This window comes from Propithecus coquereli, unplaced genomic scaffold (genome assembly GCF_000956105.1).
Source record: "Propithecus coquereli isolate 6110/MARCELLA unplaced genomic scaffold, Pcoq_1.0 Scaffold309, whole genome shotgun sequence".
Classification (NCBI taxonomy): Eukaryota; Metazoa; Chordata; class Mammalia; order Primates; family Indriidae; genus Propithecus; species Propithecus coquereli.
The window spans coordinates 956,663-974,794 of NW_012148719.1; the positions used below are offsets into that span (position 1 = coordinate 956,663).

Here is an 18,132-nt window from a genome sequence, read left to right on the forward strand (position 1 = left end):
CTCTTTTTAAAATAAGGAATCACACATGCCTTTGCATTTAGAAAGAAAACCGAGCAGAGACTAGAATCCAGGCATGGGATAACTGAACAGAGACTAGATGACAGTGTGGACCTTGAGAAGCCCTGAACCTGGAGATTGCAAAACACAATAGAGGTTGGTTCCCGCCATCCGTGAGTGAGAAGGTGGTTCAGAGTGGAAGGATGAGAAGAGATCCAAGAAGTCACCAGCAGATGCGCCTCTGCCATAGGCAAGTGCATCCCACACGCCCCCTCCCCTTCCTTTCCCTCAGCTCCCACCCTCGCATTCAGTAGGGTGTGCCCAGAACTGTTCGTTCATCTGTCCTCCCAGAAGACAAGACCAGAGCTGGCCTACAGCGGTCCACATCCCCTACCCCAAGTGTGGGTCCACTGGCTTTGTCAGCTTTACCATCTAAAATCATCCCTCTCTCTTGCCAAAGCAAAACAGAAATGTACTATTTGTTCTCAAAGTTCAGCAGAATACTTAAAGGAAGGTAATGAATTAAGCAAATTCACAGTGAAGTCTGGGTACATGTCAATCGCGTGGTTCCTATCTAGACTAACTGATTCTTAGTCTAGTTAGAATAACTGGGCTTTTAGGCAGTTGTGATTTGTTTTCTCTGCATCCAGTTCAAGCTGGTCGCTCAGTTTCCTTCAGGTGCCGGGAGCTGGTGGTTTACAGATTAACAGGGGGAGGGGGAGTTGTGGTTGTCATTGTCACTGTTGCTATTGGTGTCTAGTCTGCAGCTTCCCAGCGCTTCCCCAGCACTGCTCTCAGAAGAACCGCTCTCATTCCAGCGGCCCCAGTGCTCCACTCCATCTCTGTCTTGAGCCCATGACGGGGTGGAGGCGGCCTTTGGAGCCAGCTGGAAAACTGAAAGGCGGAACTGCTAGAAATACTGCCTTAGCCACCCTGGGGAGAGACAAAGCCTGACTCGGTCACTCTGTCCCTTCCCAAGGGTGTCTAATTACTGTGGATGCAATCATGTTTACACATGGGTGGTCACCTGCCCATTCAAGATGGGCTTTGCTGTAAATCGTACTTAGTTACTGAATGCTCAGTATTCATCATTTCTTGCCCACTAATCTTTGCTGTCCAATCAAGTAGCACAGTCACACGCTTACAACTTAAAATACTGATCCAGAGGAGCCCCTCCAACTTTGTAATTCAAATGTTCTTGGCTAGCGCTAGTCCTTTACCTAATAGAAAGCAGCTAACGGAATAATTCCTCTATCTTCCCCTATGAAGATGCTTGAGAAACAAAACTCCCTTTTTTCCATTTAGCCAACATCCTCGCCAATATTCATCACCTCTCCTGTCTCTTTTTATCCACTCCCTTTTCTCTCCCAGTCTGGACCGTTTGTGAGAATGGGCAAGAATGAAATACAATGCCAATGACTTTCTTTTGGGTGAGTGAGCTGTCACAGAAGGTGATGCTTAATGCTGGGATGTACAGTATTAGGCCAATTGGGGAATGCTCGATGCAGACAACAGAATTACTCATTGGGTCTCCCCACTCTCTGCTATTCCTTAGCTCAGTAGATTAGCAATCTGATTAAAAAGTAAGGCCAAAGGTTTGATCTTCAAGGGGACTGATTAGCTCTTCCCAGTACCTGACACAGCCTCCACACCAAGCCTCAGAGCGTCATGCACACAACATATGCTGTTAGTCAGGGGGTGCAGAAGGGGACAGAATGAAGGAGCTTCTGAAAAATCCTGTCACAAAAATTCAAAAGCAATTCAAAGCACACGCTGCATCTATATACCAAAGAGAACAAATTTTTAAAATCATTCAGGTGTACGTATACAGTAGCAGCAAAGAATATTATAGAATATTTGGGAAGTGGTAAGCAGCTTTAACTCAAGAAAAGTAGCTTTGCAGAAATGTAATGCTAATACCCTAGTGTTTCTGGAGAATGTTTGAGGCAGGGTTATATCTCAAAGTATTAATTTATATATTTTCTATTTGTTTTTCTTGTTTGCTTGCTTACCGAAATGCTGAAGCCATTTCTTCCCTACTCAACCCACACAAACCAGAGACACAAACTCAAAGAAGCCATGGGCCAAAGTGCAAGAGAAAATATCTGGATGTTGCTTGCAGGAGCAGGTTCAGGTTTCACAGGTTAGCTAAGACTGGGGCTGAGAAAAGATGGAACCAGAGAAGAGAGCAGCGCCTCCAACCCTGCAGTCTAACCACACTGGTCACTTGTAGGAGTCCTGAAAAGTGAGTAACTTAGACACCTTGGCTGGGGAAGGAAACTCTGCCCCCATCAGAAGAACTGAGATGTTCCCTATAGCCTTCCAGCCTTGTATACCAATGTCAGTGTTATACTTGCATTTAATATTTTCAACAAGTTCTTTAAACCAATCCTCTGGATTAAATTGGTCTTTGAACCTCAGGGGCTTTCTTAAGTGGAAAGGTAAAGTTAGAATTCTTTGCTAAACTGAAGAGGCTCATGATATCTTTATCTAAGTATGTGTTATGAAAGATTATGCGAAAACAAGGGACTAATGCCCACTTGATACAGCTACTCTTTCTATATACTGTATTTGCAACAATTTAAGCTTTGTTTTGACTCTATGTATCAATATCATCAGTGGCAACGTGGGCTGAAATTGGCTATTCCATTAGAAGAAATTGTCCATTATATAGAGTAATGTAAGTAGATCAGAATAATCTCTGGAGAAAAATTTTTGTCTTTTCCAAACAAATAAATGGAATGTCTCAGAGAAAAATACCGAAGTTTAAACTTTAATAATTATAAAATATTTCCAAATTGGAAGAAGAGGGTTTTCCAGGAGATTAGTAGGCTGTTTTTATTTACGATGGGTCTTTCAGACTCTAAATCAGTAGTTCTCCACCTTGGTTATACAATAGAATTCCTCAGGGAACCTTAATATAAGTGCTAATATCAAAGCATCTCTGGGGATGGGTTCAGGTGATTCCAATGTATACCCAAGGTTAAGAACAGTGTTCTTTAAAAAAATACATTTTGTCTGCCTTGGTTTGCATAGTAAAAGTAAAGCATGCAGTTTTACTCTTAGGGGTGTGGTGGTGGTGGTGTGTTCAAGGTGAGGAAGGAGGGTGAGGGTAAGTAGGTCTTAATTGTAAAAGATGCTCTGGTATAGGTTATAACTGCAAACTGATTTTAAACAATTAGGAAAATATATGCATGACAATGGAAATTTGGTTTATAAAACTACAATATTATGACTTCAACCTATTATCCATGCAACAAATTTTAATATTATAAGTGTCTACTAGGTGCCAGAACAGCCCTATTCTGAGTGTTATAGCAGCAAACAGGGAAGACACTGTCCATGTTCCCAGGGAGCTTATGGGAGGAATGTAAGAATTGAGGATCCATAGAGACAGTAGAAGTGAAATTTTATATGGACTGAAAAATGTAGGTAGTGCATGATCCAAAAAGGTGGCACCTGAGCTTCAGAGCTGAAAGGCGGAGAGAGAGAAAGAGAGAGAGAGAGAGAGAGAGAGATTTCCTATGGCTCAAAAAACTGGTGGCTAAGCTGTAATGCATAGAGAAATCTCTGAAATCTGTAGGTGCTCAGTTTCCAAGCCCTGCTGCAGGTTAAATACTGATCATGCTCTTGAAATGTTTGAACTCATTGGTCAATCAAATTTAACTGAAGCTGCAAGTGGTATGAATTTAACTAAAGCCCAGATATAGCTAAAATGTACATTAGATTGACTTAGCCCTCTCTACCTTAGCAACCCAGTAGAAGAAATGGGTGCTATTTTTTGAGGGGAAAGAGGAAGGAATTATCTACTTCATTCTATTCAAACCTTTTAACACAAAATTTTTGGCATGCAATAACAAATCACAAGACATGCAAACAAGTAAGAAAATGTGAACAAAAATTAAGAGAAAAGATAGTCATTATAGACAAATCCACAACAACCCAGACGTTAGGATATGTAGACAAAGACTTTATCTATAACATATTTGTTAAATTAGCTAGTGGGAAACTGGACAACACGTATAAAAAATGGATAAATTCAGCAGAGAAATGGAAACTACAAGGAAGAACCAAATGGAAATTCTAGAACTGAAAAATACAATATCTGAAATGAAGGATTTTATACTGGCCTTTACAGAGGATTGAAAATAGCACATGGAAGGACTAGTGAGCTTGAAGATGGATTACTAGAAATTATTAAAAGCACAAAGTGAAAAAGAAGAATAAAAAATCTTGAACAGAGTATTAAAGTGTCTGCAGGACAATATCACGCAGTGTAACATACATGTAACTGGAGTCCCAGAAAGAGAGGAAAAGTGAGAAGGGGGTAGAGAAAATATTAGAATACCTAATGACCAAGTATCTTAAACATAGAAAGCATAAAAAATATTCAGGGAAACAACAACAACAACCGACTTAAGAAAAACAATGGAGACTGTAAGGCAATGGAATGACATTGTAGTGAAAACGTCATCTCAAAATTCTACTAAGCAGAAATATCCTTCATTGTGAGTAAAGACATTTTCAGACCAAAAAAAAAAGTTGAGAGAATTCATCTTTAGCAGATCTGCACTATAAGAAGTGCTGAAGGATGTTCTTCAGACGGAAGGAAAATTATACCAGATTTATACAAGTTTATACTGGATCGGCAGGAAGAAATGAAGATATATAGATGTAGAGAAGAGAAGAGAAGAGAAAAAGACTCAGGACAGAGCCTGGGGTAAAATGAAGAAGAAAAAACCGAATGGGGAAAAGGGAGAAGAAAGGGAGTAGGGAAAAAACTAGGAAAGTTTTGTCTTAAAAACCAAGATACATAAATATGCTAAATGCTGAAGGAAGGTTGAGCAAGATGTGGAGGACAGACAGGCGTACTGTACTGAGAAGTGTGGAGGCCCTTGGAGGGCTCAGTAAAAACTTTTATTGAAAAAAAATCAGGCAGCAGAGTTCGTGTCGTGTCATTCACATCAGGGAACCACTGATCGGTCCTTAACTGGAGCACCTGACAAAGGTCAGGGTGGCAACAGCGAGGTGGGAGGCAGGACGGGTGAGAAGGGGCAGAGTGAAGAAACCCAGGTAGGACGTGACGCCACGGTGTGTACCGGCCTTGCAATGCCGTGAGCTGAAACCAAAAGGTGAATGCATAGGGACAATAAAGAGAACTCGAGAAACCCCCTGGAGAAATATCAGTAAGACATAAAGAAAAGAAAGAAAAAAACCCAAAGTTTCTATTCATTTCTATTACTGAAAAAAATGAGGCCAAGAATAAAACTAGGGTTTCAGTTAGTATTTGAGGAGTAGAAGCGAGGATGACTTGGAAGCTAAACCTATTGGATTTTTAACATTTTATGAGTAATAAGGTCACCCTTAAAATGGACCAGACTCACAGAGATGCTGGGGTATTAGTCTGTGGAGTTAATATTCAATTAAAAATTTAATACCACCACTTTCCATTTCACGGCTGTAACTCTTCTTTCTGACAAGTAAATTAAACTGTTCAAGTCTCAAGGTGAGGATCACAGGAATTTTTATGTTTTGCTCTGTCTTGAACATTGAATAACCACTAAGGTTGAAGCTGCAACATTAGTGAGTCCTAATTCAAAGCAACACATTGCATATCAACATCTGTCTGCATCAGCCCAGTCTACACTGTCTCAAGTGCAGTTGCCTGGGTAACATGATAAGGATGATCCAGCCTGGGATTCAAAGGATATCATGTGCTTTAGGAAACAAGCCGCTCGCTTTTTATCAATGAGCTATTCAAAGCCATTCATTTTACCGGACTGACGTTGATTCAAGGCACTGTAGCACACAAAAGTGGATAGGAAAATTTTATTTAAAATTAAAAAAAAAAAACCAGGCTTTTCCGATAGCAAGTTTTCATGAACTTTCTGGTTATAAGAGAAGAAATGTCTGAATTTTAACTAAGTTTCTTGAAAGAACTTTTAGAACATTTTGATGAGGAGCTGCAGGGAACTGCTTGACTTTTTGCCTGTCCCTCTGACTCCAGTCTGGCAGGATGAACGAAATGAGCGTTTTCTTCTCAAGGCATTAAGTTTAGGAGCTAAATCTCTGCTTGCGGCTTGTGCCATTCCACAAACCTGCACCCCAGTCTGGCCGTAGCTGCCCAGCACTGGAGGGATGGCGTCGCCAACTTCTAGCTCCTCCCGATTCCCTGGCCTCCTGCCTGGGGCCTCGCGGTGCCCTTCCTCCTGCGCTGGCCGCCTCATCTCCTCTTACTCCCTTATGGGCCCCCAGGGCACATCTGATTCATGGCGCCAGCTACACCCTTCTTTTTAGCCGCAGCCCCAGTTACAGTTGCCCTCGCCTGCTCCGTAATTCCTGGAGACCCTGCAGGACAAATACAATCGCACATACGCCAGAAGGGCTGAAAGAGTAGTCATCCGCAAACTTTTAAACTCTTCTAATCCCTTCTTTTTAGTACTAGAGAGTAAAAATAACAATTTCTTTCCACATGATTAAAACTCTTTTTCTTTTTTTTTTGACAAGGGGAGAAGATGGCAGTCCACACTTGGAAGGGAATACAATTTAAAAACATGATCCTGCTAAAATCCCTGTTTCTATTTTTAGATTCTCAAGATTTGGTTCAGGTGTTTGAGGAGAGCCATTTCATTTCTCATGCAGTTTGGCCAGGCATAAAATGAATACCTAAACAGTCGAAATAGAGTTAAGTAGGTTCTCTCTTTCCCTGTCTCTGTCTCTCTCTCTTCTTTAAGGTCCTTTAAACAGAGGCCCTGAATTTGAATCAACTGGAAATTTCTCGTTTTGCCTTTTCCCCTCATGGAGTATTCCCAAGGGACAAATCATTAAGTTTTATTTAATAAAATAATTACCAGCTCTTGAATTTATTTACAACCTCCCTTCCAAGGAATTCTTATCTGCCAGACCCAGCTGCCAAAATTCCCCAACAGGTGTCTGAAGTTAATTAACAAAGAACCCATGGCTTCACGAAAAAGGGAGGCAGCATTCATGAGACTAGGTTCTGGGGTTTAGGAGATGTGTGCTCTTAACACAGGCACCTAATCTGAAGATACAAAGTTTTGACTAAAGCACAGGGCTTTCCTTCTGCCTAAAATTTGGCTTATGAAATCAAGTTATTAAAACGAGCTGGCAGAGAATGCTCCAGTAAATCACCTTGTCTGGGAAATCAGGCTACTTTTTAAAAATGCTAATTGAAATTGCATGTGTTTTAATTAAAACAACATCTGCCCAGGTCTGAAGAAACATATTTTGAAAAGCAGAGAAGGTATGCTTCTAAAATTTCTACTTAATAAAGTGAAGCTCACACATTCCCAGGAAGAAAAACAGCACATCGCCTCCCTGGGTTGCACTAAGGTTTCCAGAGCTTCGAGTGTTTTCCTGGGCAGAGGTGGGATTCATCAGCGTGAAGAGCACGGGTGAAGAAGGTGCCTACAGTGCCATGTCATCAGTAGCCCTAAAGACGTTGTTCCCCAGAGTGGGGTCCCTGTATCCCAGGGGGTTTTGTCACACACAAGCCATGAGCATGAGATGCAAAAATGATACAATACACCATGTATCTATTTTAACTCACAGGCATCTATTAGATGCCTATCACACAGGGCTACTCTGGGCTCCTTTCTCTTCCATCTCTCCTGGTGGACACCTGTGTTTGGGAAGGTGCTGACCCTCCCCTTCCTGACCCCAGAGCAAATCAGATTCTGTCTCCTGTTCCTTTTGAGGTTGGAATGGGGGCAGAGGGGATTGCCTGGACAGAAGCTCAGCTATTTGATAGAGTGAAGAAATGGTTAGCCATATGCAAAGAATGGATCATAGAGTATGACTGTGTGGGGGCATCAGTTAAAGGAAGGTTCTTGCAGGTCATTCCAAACGTGGTGAACCAGCCATCCAGATGGTCACAGAGCGTAGGGGAAGAGTCCTGCAGTGCAAAGAAGGATGAGGCCAAGGGACCATGGCAGACTGGCCAAGGGCCAGGCCCACAAAGCAGCACATAGGCTCTTCTCTTCAGCCTAGGGAGGAGTGCAGGGAGTTGGGAGGATGCTCACAGCATCCCAGCCTTGGCTTGCCTGCTGGGAAGTGTGGCAAGCAGCCACCACCCAGGGAAGCCAAGGGAGGGTCCTCTGTGAGCTCTGCCAATATGCACAGGGACGCAGCAGCCCTGCCAACACGAACCTTTGGCAGTAACTGAGTCACACACAGAAAGCATTACTATTTCCTCCCAATCTCAAACCTCTTCCACCGTGGCAGTGGAATGAGTTTGATTGGAGTCCTGGATCTGAGGGAGCATCTAAGTTGTCTTTCATTTCCTTCCTTTCCTGGAAACGTGGAAAGAAGCTAAAACAGACATCTCCTCTACCCCTTCCTCCCTCCATTTGGGATCCCCCAAACCTCCTCCGGATCTGTTTTTCAGAATAAATAACCTTTGTTATTCATCCAGCAGTTAATTTGCTCAGCAACTAGGTACTGAGTACCTGTTACGGGCACAGCAAAGCGCCAGGCACCGTTGGACGTAAAAACAAACATATTGCCCGATCCCTGCTTATTATGTCATTTGGAGAAGATGCAATGTATACACGGAATAAGCAAAAGACAATGCAAGGGTAAAATTGCACAATGGAAATCTGAGATAAGTGAGAAGATTTCTTACCAAGCAGGTGCTACCCACCTCAGCTCTGAGTTCAAGGACTGGCCTTCATCAGGAGAGGGCACCGCAAGCTGACCTTTGGTGGGAGGTCAGGAAATACAAGTTCGTGTGTGCTTTACGTGCTCAGTTTTGTTGGGTTTGTTAGTTTGTTGGCAGAGAGGGTGGCGATCTGCCTAAGATAAATATTGCTACCTTCATCAGGAACTGTCCAAGTGCTGAAATGGATGGCATTTTGCTAAACTTGTTCAAGTGGTACAATACTGTTTGCTCTTTTCACTGAAGCTAATTATTACCATTCTTTTTTTTTTAAACCTTTCCCTACTCAAAAGGATAATTAAGATTTTTTGAAGGTTGCAAAGAAATGTATGGATGTGCATTAACCTACTGCTCCACATCATTAAGAACACAAAGACCTATCTATAGCATACTTATCACCAGTTCCCAGAGACATACATATAACCATGGAAACAGCCCAAATGGGAAGACAAAGGAGAGGGAGAGTATGTTACATTCTGTTGTGCTGCTATGGGATTCTCATTAAACGTAATGGGGTAAAAGGTGATTATTGTTCAACCGTGTATTTGGAGTTTTCTCTCCCAGACAGACCCTAAAGAAGGTGACCCATGCCTTGACTGCAGCTGTGACAACCTGCACACCCTCAGCCCTAACTAAAAGAATGATCTAAGGAGAATTGTAATTTAAACTGAAACCCCAGAACCAGCGATGGAAAAATACTGGATTCCTTCTGACATTCTTGAATGTCTGCAGGCATCTAGGAAATTTAAGGAGAAAACAACATGCTTTTTAAATTATTTTCCTTCTTAATAGGAAATCCTATTCTTTAGTTAATGGTTAATTTGTTAACTTAATGTTTTGCTGACTGGGAGTTCATTTTAAGACGATGATCAAACAGGAAAAATTTAGTTCCATCATTGTTCAGCAAATATTTATTAACCACCTGCCATGGATCAGGGCTGTTCTATGTACATGGGACACATCAGCAAACACACAAGACAGAGACCCTGCTCTTAACAGGCCTATGTTCCAGTGTGGGGAGTGATACAAGATACAAGACCAATGAGTGATATATTGTATATTACATGGTGATCAATGCTGTGGAGAAAGTTAAGCAGGGAAGGGAATCGAGGGTAGAATTTTAAGTACGGTGGCCAGAAAAGCTTCTCTTGGGAAAGTTATATTTGGGTAAAGATGTGAGTGGGGTGAGTCACGTGGACTCAAGCCATGTGGACGCCTGGAGGAAGAGGATTCCAGGCAGAGTGAGCAGCAAGTTCAAAGGCCCCGAGGCAGGGACCACAGTGAACCAGTGGCCACAGCAAATGTATTGGTGTTGAGAGGAGCAGGTGAGGTTGGATTGCTAATGGGGGGCTGCATCCCACAGAGCGTTTCTGCCTTGTAAAGACTTACTTTTACACTGAGATGAGGAGGGTTTGGGGTAGAAAAATGACATCTAGGACTAAGGTTTTAACAGCTGCCCTCGCCCCCCTCTGGATGCTGTTGTGATAACAGACACCATGGCAGCAGCTCAGAAACCAGGTAGGGGCCACCAGAATAAGCCAGGGGAGAGAGGATGGGTGTTGTGGACCACAAGAGAGCAAGGAAGATGATAAGTGTCAGATTTTGGAGAAATTCAGAAGGAAGACCAGATTTGTTGATGGATTGGTTATGAGGGGAATTGGATATGAGTTAAAGAGGACACCAAAGCATCTGTCCTGGGCCCCTACAAGGACAAATGGCCATTTGTTATCGTTGGGAAGACTGTGGAAGGATCAGGTCTTGGGGGAGGAACTCTGTCGTGGACACTTTATATTTGAGATGTGTATTAGACATCCAGTGCAGATGTTGGACAGACAGTCGGACATGGGATCTAAGATTTATGCCAGAGATATCTGTTTAAGAATCATCAGCGTATAGATGATCTTTAAAGCCATGAAACCTTATGATGTCACCAAAGCTTTCAGTGAGAGTTGACAGAAGAACAAAGAAGTCCAAATTTGTTGTTGTTCTAGGTTCAAAGTCACTGCAACTTTCAAATGTATAAAGTTCTGTATAGCATTTTCCTTAAAAAATCATTCCTTTGATACAATATTTAAAGTAAAAGAGTTAGTAAAAGTCCCATTTCCTTTCTCCTAAATAGAATCTAATGTTTTTGTTAGATTCTGTGCTTCTCAGTCAAGAAAAGTTATTGATTTCATAAAGCCCACGACTTAGATGTTTCCACTGCTATTTTTAAACAATTGGCTCCATTTCCTGTCTGGTGATATTTGATAGTAAAGGGCTTAATGTGACATGGGCAATATGGACGTGCAAATGTCCCTGCCTCAGAGAGAGAACTAGATAACTGGCTTTTGAGAAAGAAGAGATGCCCAGGAGCTAGAAAACCAATCAATAGTACACTATTTTGTATAGTTTAATCCACCAAAAGAAATAAAACACAAAAACACACAAAACCTAGTCGTTAGTATCCAAGCAGTAGACTGATTAGCTATTGATTTTTCCTGCATTTTATAGAGGAGGGATAGATTTTATTAGAAGTCCAAACACTATCCTGTGTGAAACAATTGTGCAAGGAAAAGAAAAGAGTCTGTGGAGAGGGTACCTTGACCTTTTGAACTAAAGATCTAATTTAAATATATAAAAGATACAAAATACACAAACAACATTTGTATTAAACTTAAACTAAGTATATATAACACATTGCAAGTTTATTTCCTGCCTCAAGAGGTATTGCAAATATGACGAATAATTGCTTTTATCAGACACAGATTTGCTCTCTGCTTTTGTGCATAAATAAATGGCTGAGGAGCTGCAAATACATTTTTTGTTTCCCCGTTGGAGGATATGATGGATATTGCAAAATGCCAGGAGGAAAGGTGTCTGCTTCCAAGATCATCAAAGGCTTAGTACACCACACTTTGGAATTTGGATAGCGGAAACAAACCCAAATATCTATGAAAACTTTGTGTCTGAAGTTTGGGCCCACACCAGTCTTCCAGTTGCCCTAGGAATGGAGTCTGTCCCTCTGCCTACTGTCACCTCATTTCTCCCAGGTCCCCAGATAACCCTGGACCTTTGCATAGTGGCTCGGTGTGCTCCAGCTCCCTGTGCTCGGTCTCCAGATGCTGCCCACTAACACCTGTTACCTGCAGTCAGGCTGCTAGACTCCACACTGTCATCTGACCAGCAACCCTAGAGAAAGAATATCCTAGTACCAGATGCCTACCAGTCAGGACAGGGGTCTGTGGGAACTTGTGCCATTTCCCAGGAAGTCCCTGTAGGTTCACACTTCTCCAGGATATCAATCAGCCTTGGCCTGGGCACCTTCCCACCTACAGAGGGAGGCACTAGAAGGCCTCTCTGACCCAGGCTTCCACCACCCACTCTACCAGGCTCACGAGGCCCCTTGGAGGCCCAGAGCCCACTGGCTCCTTCCCAGCTCCCACTCCAGGGATCTGCAAGGGCTGCTTCTTCACCACGGATTCTTTTCCCCCCAAATATCTGCACGGCCCCCTTTCTCGCCTCTTGTTAAGTCTCAAGTGTTACTTTCCCAATCACTCCTATCTCGACCTCCCATTTAAAATCATAGCCTTAAACCAGATATCCGCATAAAAGAATTCATTTGCACGGAAGAATAAAACTGGGCCCGTATCTCACACCATACACAAAAATCAACTCAAAATGGATTAAAGACTTAAACACAAGACCTGAAACTATGAAATTACTAGGAGAAAATATAGAGGAAAAGCTATACAACATTGGTCTGGGCAATGATTCTTTGGGTTTGACTCTAAAAGCTCAAGCAACAAAAGCAAAAATAGACAAATGGGATTATATCAAACTAAAAAGCTTCTGCACAGTAAACAGTTAACAGAGTGGAAGAAAATATTTGCAAGCCACAAATCTAATAAGGGGCTAATATTCAAAATCTATAAAGAATTCAAACAATTCATTGGCAAAAACCAAATAACCCAATTTAAAAATGGGTGAAGGACATGACTAAGAAGATGTACGAATGGCCAATGGATATATGAGAAAAGGCTCAACATCACTAATCACTATAGAAATGCAAATTAAAACTACAATGAGCTATCACTTCACACCTGTCAGAATAGCCATTATCAAAAAGACAAAAGATAACAAGAGTTGGTGAGCATGTGGAGAAAAGGGAACCCTTGCACACTGTTAGGGGGAATGTGTATTAGTTCAGCCATTACCGTATTGATTAAAAAAACTGTATGAAGATTCTACAAAATACTAAAAATAGAATTACCCTATGATCCAACAATCCCAATTCTGGGTATATATCCAAAGGATCTGAAATCAATATGTTGAAGAGATATTTGTACTCCCATGTTCACTGCATCATTATTCACAATAGTCAAGGTATAGAAACAAACTAAGTGTCCATTAATGGATAAATGGATAAAGAAAATGTGGTGTACATATACAATGGAATACTACTCAGCCATAAAAAGGATGGAAATCCTTTACACCAACATGGATGAACCTGGAGGACATTGTGCTAAGTGAAATAAGCCAGGCACAGAAGGAAAAATACTACATGATCTCACTTACATGTAGAATTTAAAAGAAGTCAATTTGTAGAAGCAGAGACTAAAATGGTGGTTACCAGAGGCTAGCAGGTGGAAAGAATGGGGACATGTTGGTCAAAGGGTACAAAGTTTCAGTCAGACAGAAGGAATAGGATTTTTGAGATTTATTGCACAGTATGGGACTATAGTTAGTAATAAAGTATTTTATATTTCAAAATTGCTAAGAATACATTTTCAAATGTTCTCGCCACAAAAATATGATAATTATTTGAGGAGATATGTTAATTAAGTTGATTTGATCATTCCGCATTGTATAAATACAGGTTGCATATCCCTTATTCAAAATGCTTGGGACCAGAATTATTTTAGATTTCAGATTTTTTCAGACTTTGGAATATTTTCAGAATACATACCAGTTGAGCATCCCCAATCTGAAAATCCAAAATCTGAGATGCTCCTTGGAGCATCATGTTAGCGCTTAAAAATTTTCAGATTTTGGATTTTTGGATTAGAGACGTTCAACCTATATATCCTAACATTACTTTATGCCCCATGAATATATATAATTTACCAGCTTACAATGAAAAATAAAATAAAATCACAATCCTTATGCTAAGTGAACCCAGCTGGACACAAAGGTCCCATATTATATCATTCCATTTATATGAAATGTCCAGAATAGGAAATCCACAGGCAGAGAGCAGACTGGTGGCTGCCAGGGGCTGGGGGCGGGGGATGGAGAGTAATCGCTAACAGGTACATGGTTTGCTTGTAGGGCGATGAAAACGCGTTGGAACTTGATGTAGGTGATAGCTGTCCAACACTGTGAATATACTAAATACCACTGAATGGTAGCCTTTAAAATGGTCTGTTTGAGGTCATGCAAATTTCACCTCAATTAAAAAAAACCAAAAAACTGCAACCTCACCAATTACAGGCCTCTTTACCCAGCTCCATTTTTTTTCCCCATAGAATTTTTCTGACACAGTATGTAATTCGTTTGTTCATTTTGCTTATTATACAGCTCCCCCTCTCAAATGTAAACTCCACAAGGGCAGGGCTTTCTGTCTGTCTTGCTCATTGATATAATTACTAGGCCTAAAACAGGCAAGGAACAAAGTAGGCCATGAACAAATATTTGTTGAATAGATGGGTGAATGTATTACCTCTTTAACGTTTCGGTAATGAAAGATCCCCTGTATTTTCTGAATACCAAATTAAAGGGAAGTGATTAAAAAAAAAGGATTAAAGAGCCACAGTGTGGTCTCATCCATAAATTAAAAACAGAGAGAGGAAGAAAAGTAATGTGTATCTTATCAAAATTTCTCAGTTCACCACACGGGAAGCAAACAAACAGGCTGACAGAGATTCAGAGGATGGGGACGACGGTATCAAGTGCTGAGCACTGTAGTCCTTTTTAATTTGCAAGGATTAGAAATGTCAACACACGTTGCATTTTCTTCTAAATCCTAAAAGATAAATCAGTGCATTGGATTTAAACCAGAAGGAGAGCTGGAAAAAAATGAGGCCTGTGGCAAATGGCCTGTTTCTGCATAAGCATATGCTCTGCGAGTGGTTTCAACTGCACACACCCCACAAGGAAATACTGTCATGTAAAACCTGTGATGCTCTGAATCACAGGGAACATACCGATGAGTTCCTTATTTCTGACGTCCAAGGCCATGTTCCGGAGCGCTGTGGCCACCGCACACACCACGCGGTCGTTGTCTATTCGGAGCAGCTCCACAAGGATGGGCAGGCCTTTCTCTTTTCGGACAGCGGCTCGGATGTATACTGACCACTGCAAAAAGAGGGAGGGTGAAGGATGTTAAAAGAAGGTGGGAACCCCATGTGCAAATAGCACGTTTGCATTTTCAGACGGCTGTTTACAGGAGCCAAAGAGGTTGGATTTATCAAGACCTATTTGTAGAATAGGTTGAATAGGTTAGACATGCATTTAAACTTTTTAACTTTATTTTTTGCCTTCAACATCTGATACAGGTTTCAGGGTTAATCAGTGAACCACACTTGGTTTCTCTCGTGACAGTGTTTTTGGTACTTGAGTTTGAAAGCTATTCGCGTGATATATACGCTTGATGCTTTAAGATGTGGAGGTTTGGGACAGGAAGGCCTGGCCAGTGACATTAAGAACGATAAAAAAAGAACGCTTAAAAAGTAGAAAATGAGAATGGGTTGCATATGGGTGATGTTTTTAAGAGAGCTTTGACTTTGGAGCTGGGGCATAGAGATGAGTTGCAAAATGTGCTGTCAGTAAGTCGTTGGCTGGGGAATATAGACTAAATGAGTCAGAAAAAGGTAGGGGTGAGGAGACATAAATATGACATTGAGAATCAAGAGTGCAAATTGTAAAATCGTTTTTTAAAAACATTAAGATCAAAATACATCATCATGTCAAGGGCCATAATTTGATGTCGTATTTGTAAAATAAGACATGCAATTTGTTTTGGGTTGGTGGTTGCCAGCCTTAATGGGACACAGCTAACACATCATATCAAAAGTATCTGCAATATCAGGATGATAAAGCATTCCCATTCATTTAATGGAATGCAGGCCCAGATTTTCAGACATTTGCATATGTATGCTTTATACTCTTCTACGGTGTCCCAGAGAAGAGAATGCAATATGCATAAAAATCCACAAATATAAGGGTTTAAACCTGTCACAATGTCATTTATGATCTGATAAATGACATTCATGAAATGAAGTTGTGGATTCTGTGGCAGGGTCCTCCTAGGGACCAGTCCTTCCCCACCCCACCCCCGCCAGGCCCTCTCCACCCCCCTCCCCCATTGGGGCAGGTGCCCCAGAGCCGGCTCTCACCTGTGGCAGGCAGGGAGCACCCTCTGGCAGTGAACGTAGGGCATACGCCATGCCTGCCACATCCTCAGCCCAGCCCTGCATGAAATATGAGATTAAAAAAACAAACAACTTCATCCTGTCCTACGTTAGAAGTCACATTCACATAGTTTCTTATCACCATCAACTCATACCGGAGGCTTTTCTCTTGCCCCCACTTTATGCCTCAAGCTCTAGGAAGCCTGAGGGGAGGGAAGAAAACAAAACTCACTAAAGCATCTCTTGGCTGCAGTGACCATTTGACAGCCCCACTTTCAGGAAGCAAAGAAATGAATGGTCAGGAAGTCTCAGAAATGGAAAAACAGTGAGGTTTCAAAACCAGTTATTGGGATTTGGGTGTCTGGAACTGACGTGCCTCCCCAGGGAGGAAGTCCTTTCTCCTGGTACCAAATGCCAACTTCTATTGGTGCATTCAACCGACATGCTGAAACATGATTCCCTCCGGACACATCTGCCTCCCCTATTCCTAATGCCCTTCTGGGAAAGATTGAAAACCTGAGCTTATGTAGCCCACTCATTGTTGGAATCCTCCCTAAAATTAAGGGGAGAAGCTAGAAAAAGGAAGAGAATGGAAATCAGAGGGTGGGTTCAACATTGACATATTATAAGGTGAACATCAACAATACATTGTAATACTGGGGGGATATTCTTGACCTTCGAGAGATGCAGGGAATATTCCTGGCATCCTAGGCAGGCTGAAACATGAGCCCTAAAGATGACCTCTTCCCCAGTACCACTGTATTCCAGGCCCCCTGAACCTGGCTTATACATTTGTGATCTCTTATAGTTCTCCAAACCCTGGGGAGGTTGGCATTGTTATTTTATAGGTGGGGGAAATTTAGACACAAAAATATTAAATAATCTGCCCACAGAAGCTGCCTGCGTCCCTGACCCTGGATCTTGTTACTCCATATCTGACTCTCGTTGTGCTGTTGCCATTATCCCCCTCTGCAGTCATCTCATTCCTTCTCCCTAATCCTCTGTACTCAGTCACCCAGACACCGCCTAGCCCTCCCTCTCTGTCCTTCTAAGCCTAGACAGAGGATAACCTGGCCATATCAGAAATGAGCCAGGAAAAAATAAATATAACTTTGTCCTTCTTAGACAGCCAGCTATTATACCTCCCCCCAATGTTGAACAGAAAGATCACTTGGCTTTTAGAGAAGAATGAGAGTCCTTCAGCTTTGCTGGGAACTGACTTGAGAGTAACAAAAAAATGGCTACATTGGGCCAAAAATGTGTATGAGTTACAGATAGACATTTTTCATATGAGAAAATGGTCAACAGTGATATCTTCTCCTTAAGAGAAAAGTGGTAACCAGACAACAGATTTGATATTTACATGACTGATACATAGAAAATAATTTTCATTTTGAAATTTTTAGTTTGTATGTCTGTGTGTATATGGAAAATTTCCAATATTATCATAATATATGATAGCTTAGAGTAAATTATTTACATTTCATTCAAAAGCTAGTGCAAGTTTGCACAAATTTTCTTGACACTCATAGGTATGTGTTCATGATGCTTTTTAAGGAAGCAGCTTACCAATTCTGGAGCAGGTCATGTACAACTCACGTGTGTAACCTAGCAAGAAGGAGTTAAAAGGCAGGACCCAGGCTGAAAGAAAGAAAAGCCTGCTATAGGCAAAGATGCTTGGGAAATGGGGAATGTTTCACAGATACACTCAGCATAGAAAGATAAAGTTCTTCCACAGGAGAGTGAGCTGCCTTGGGGAGCACAATGGGCCCGCTGGTGACTAGAAAAGTATATAGGTTGCCAAGAGCTTTAATCAAAACTGAAGTAGGAGCATCACTGGCATAACAATAGACAAACAGTGGAGAAAAATGTACCATGTCTTATAGTGGTTGAGGTGGAGGTCTTTGGATTGAATATTGATGTTTTGCAAACAGAATGAGCACATCATGCACTGAGCATGCCCATGCAGAGGGAAGGGACGAGTCAGGCATGGACCAGGATGCCCTCAGGAAGACTGGCCCATGAGCTCAAGACAGGATGCTCAGTGATTACAGGAGAGGAGAAGAC

At 41.7% G+C, this 18,132-nt stretch overlaps 1 protein-coding gene across 5 annotated transcripts in view; it reads right to left on the reverse strand.

Annotated features, from left to right (window-relative positions):
- Nucleotides 1-18,132, reverse strand: part of CTNND2 (catenin (cadherin-associated protein), delta 2) — a 694,597-nt gene that overhangs the window by 94,158 nt on the left and 582,307 nt on the right. For all 5 annotated transcript variants that reach the window (XM_012650021.1, XM_012650019.1, XM_012650020.1 and 2 more), the window contains one exon: nt 14,860-15,010. In XM_012650021.1, the coding sequence (XP_012505475.1) occupies nt 14,860-15,010 (151 nt within the window). The remainder of the gene's footprint in view (nt 1-14,859; nt 15,011-18,132) is intronic.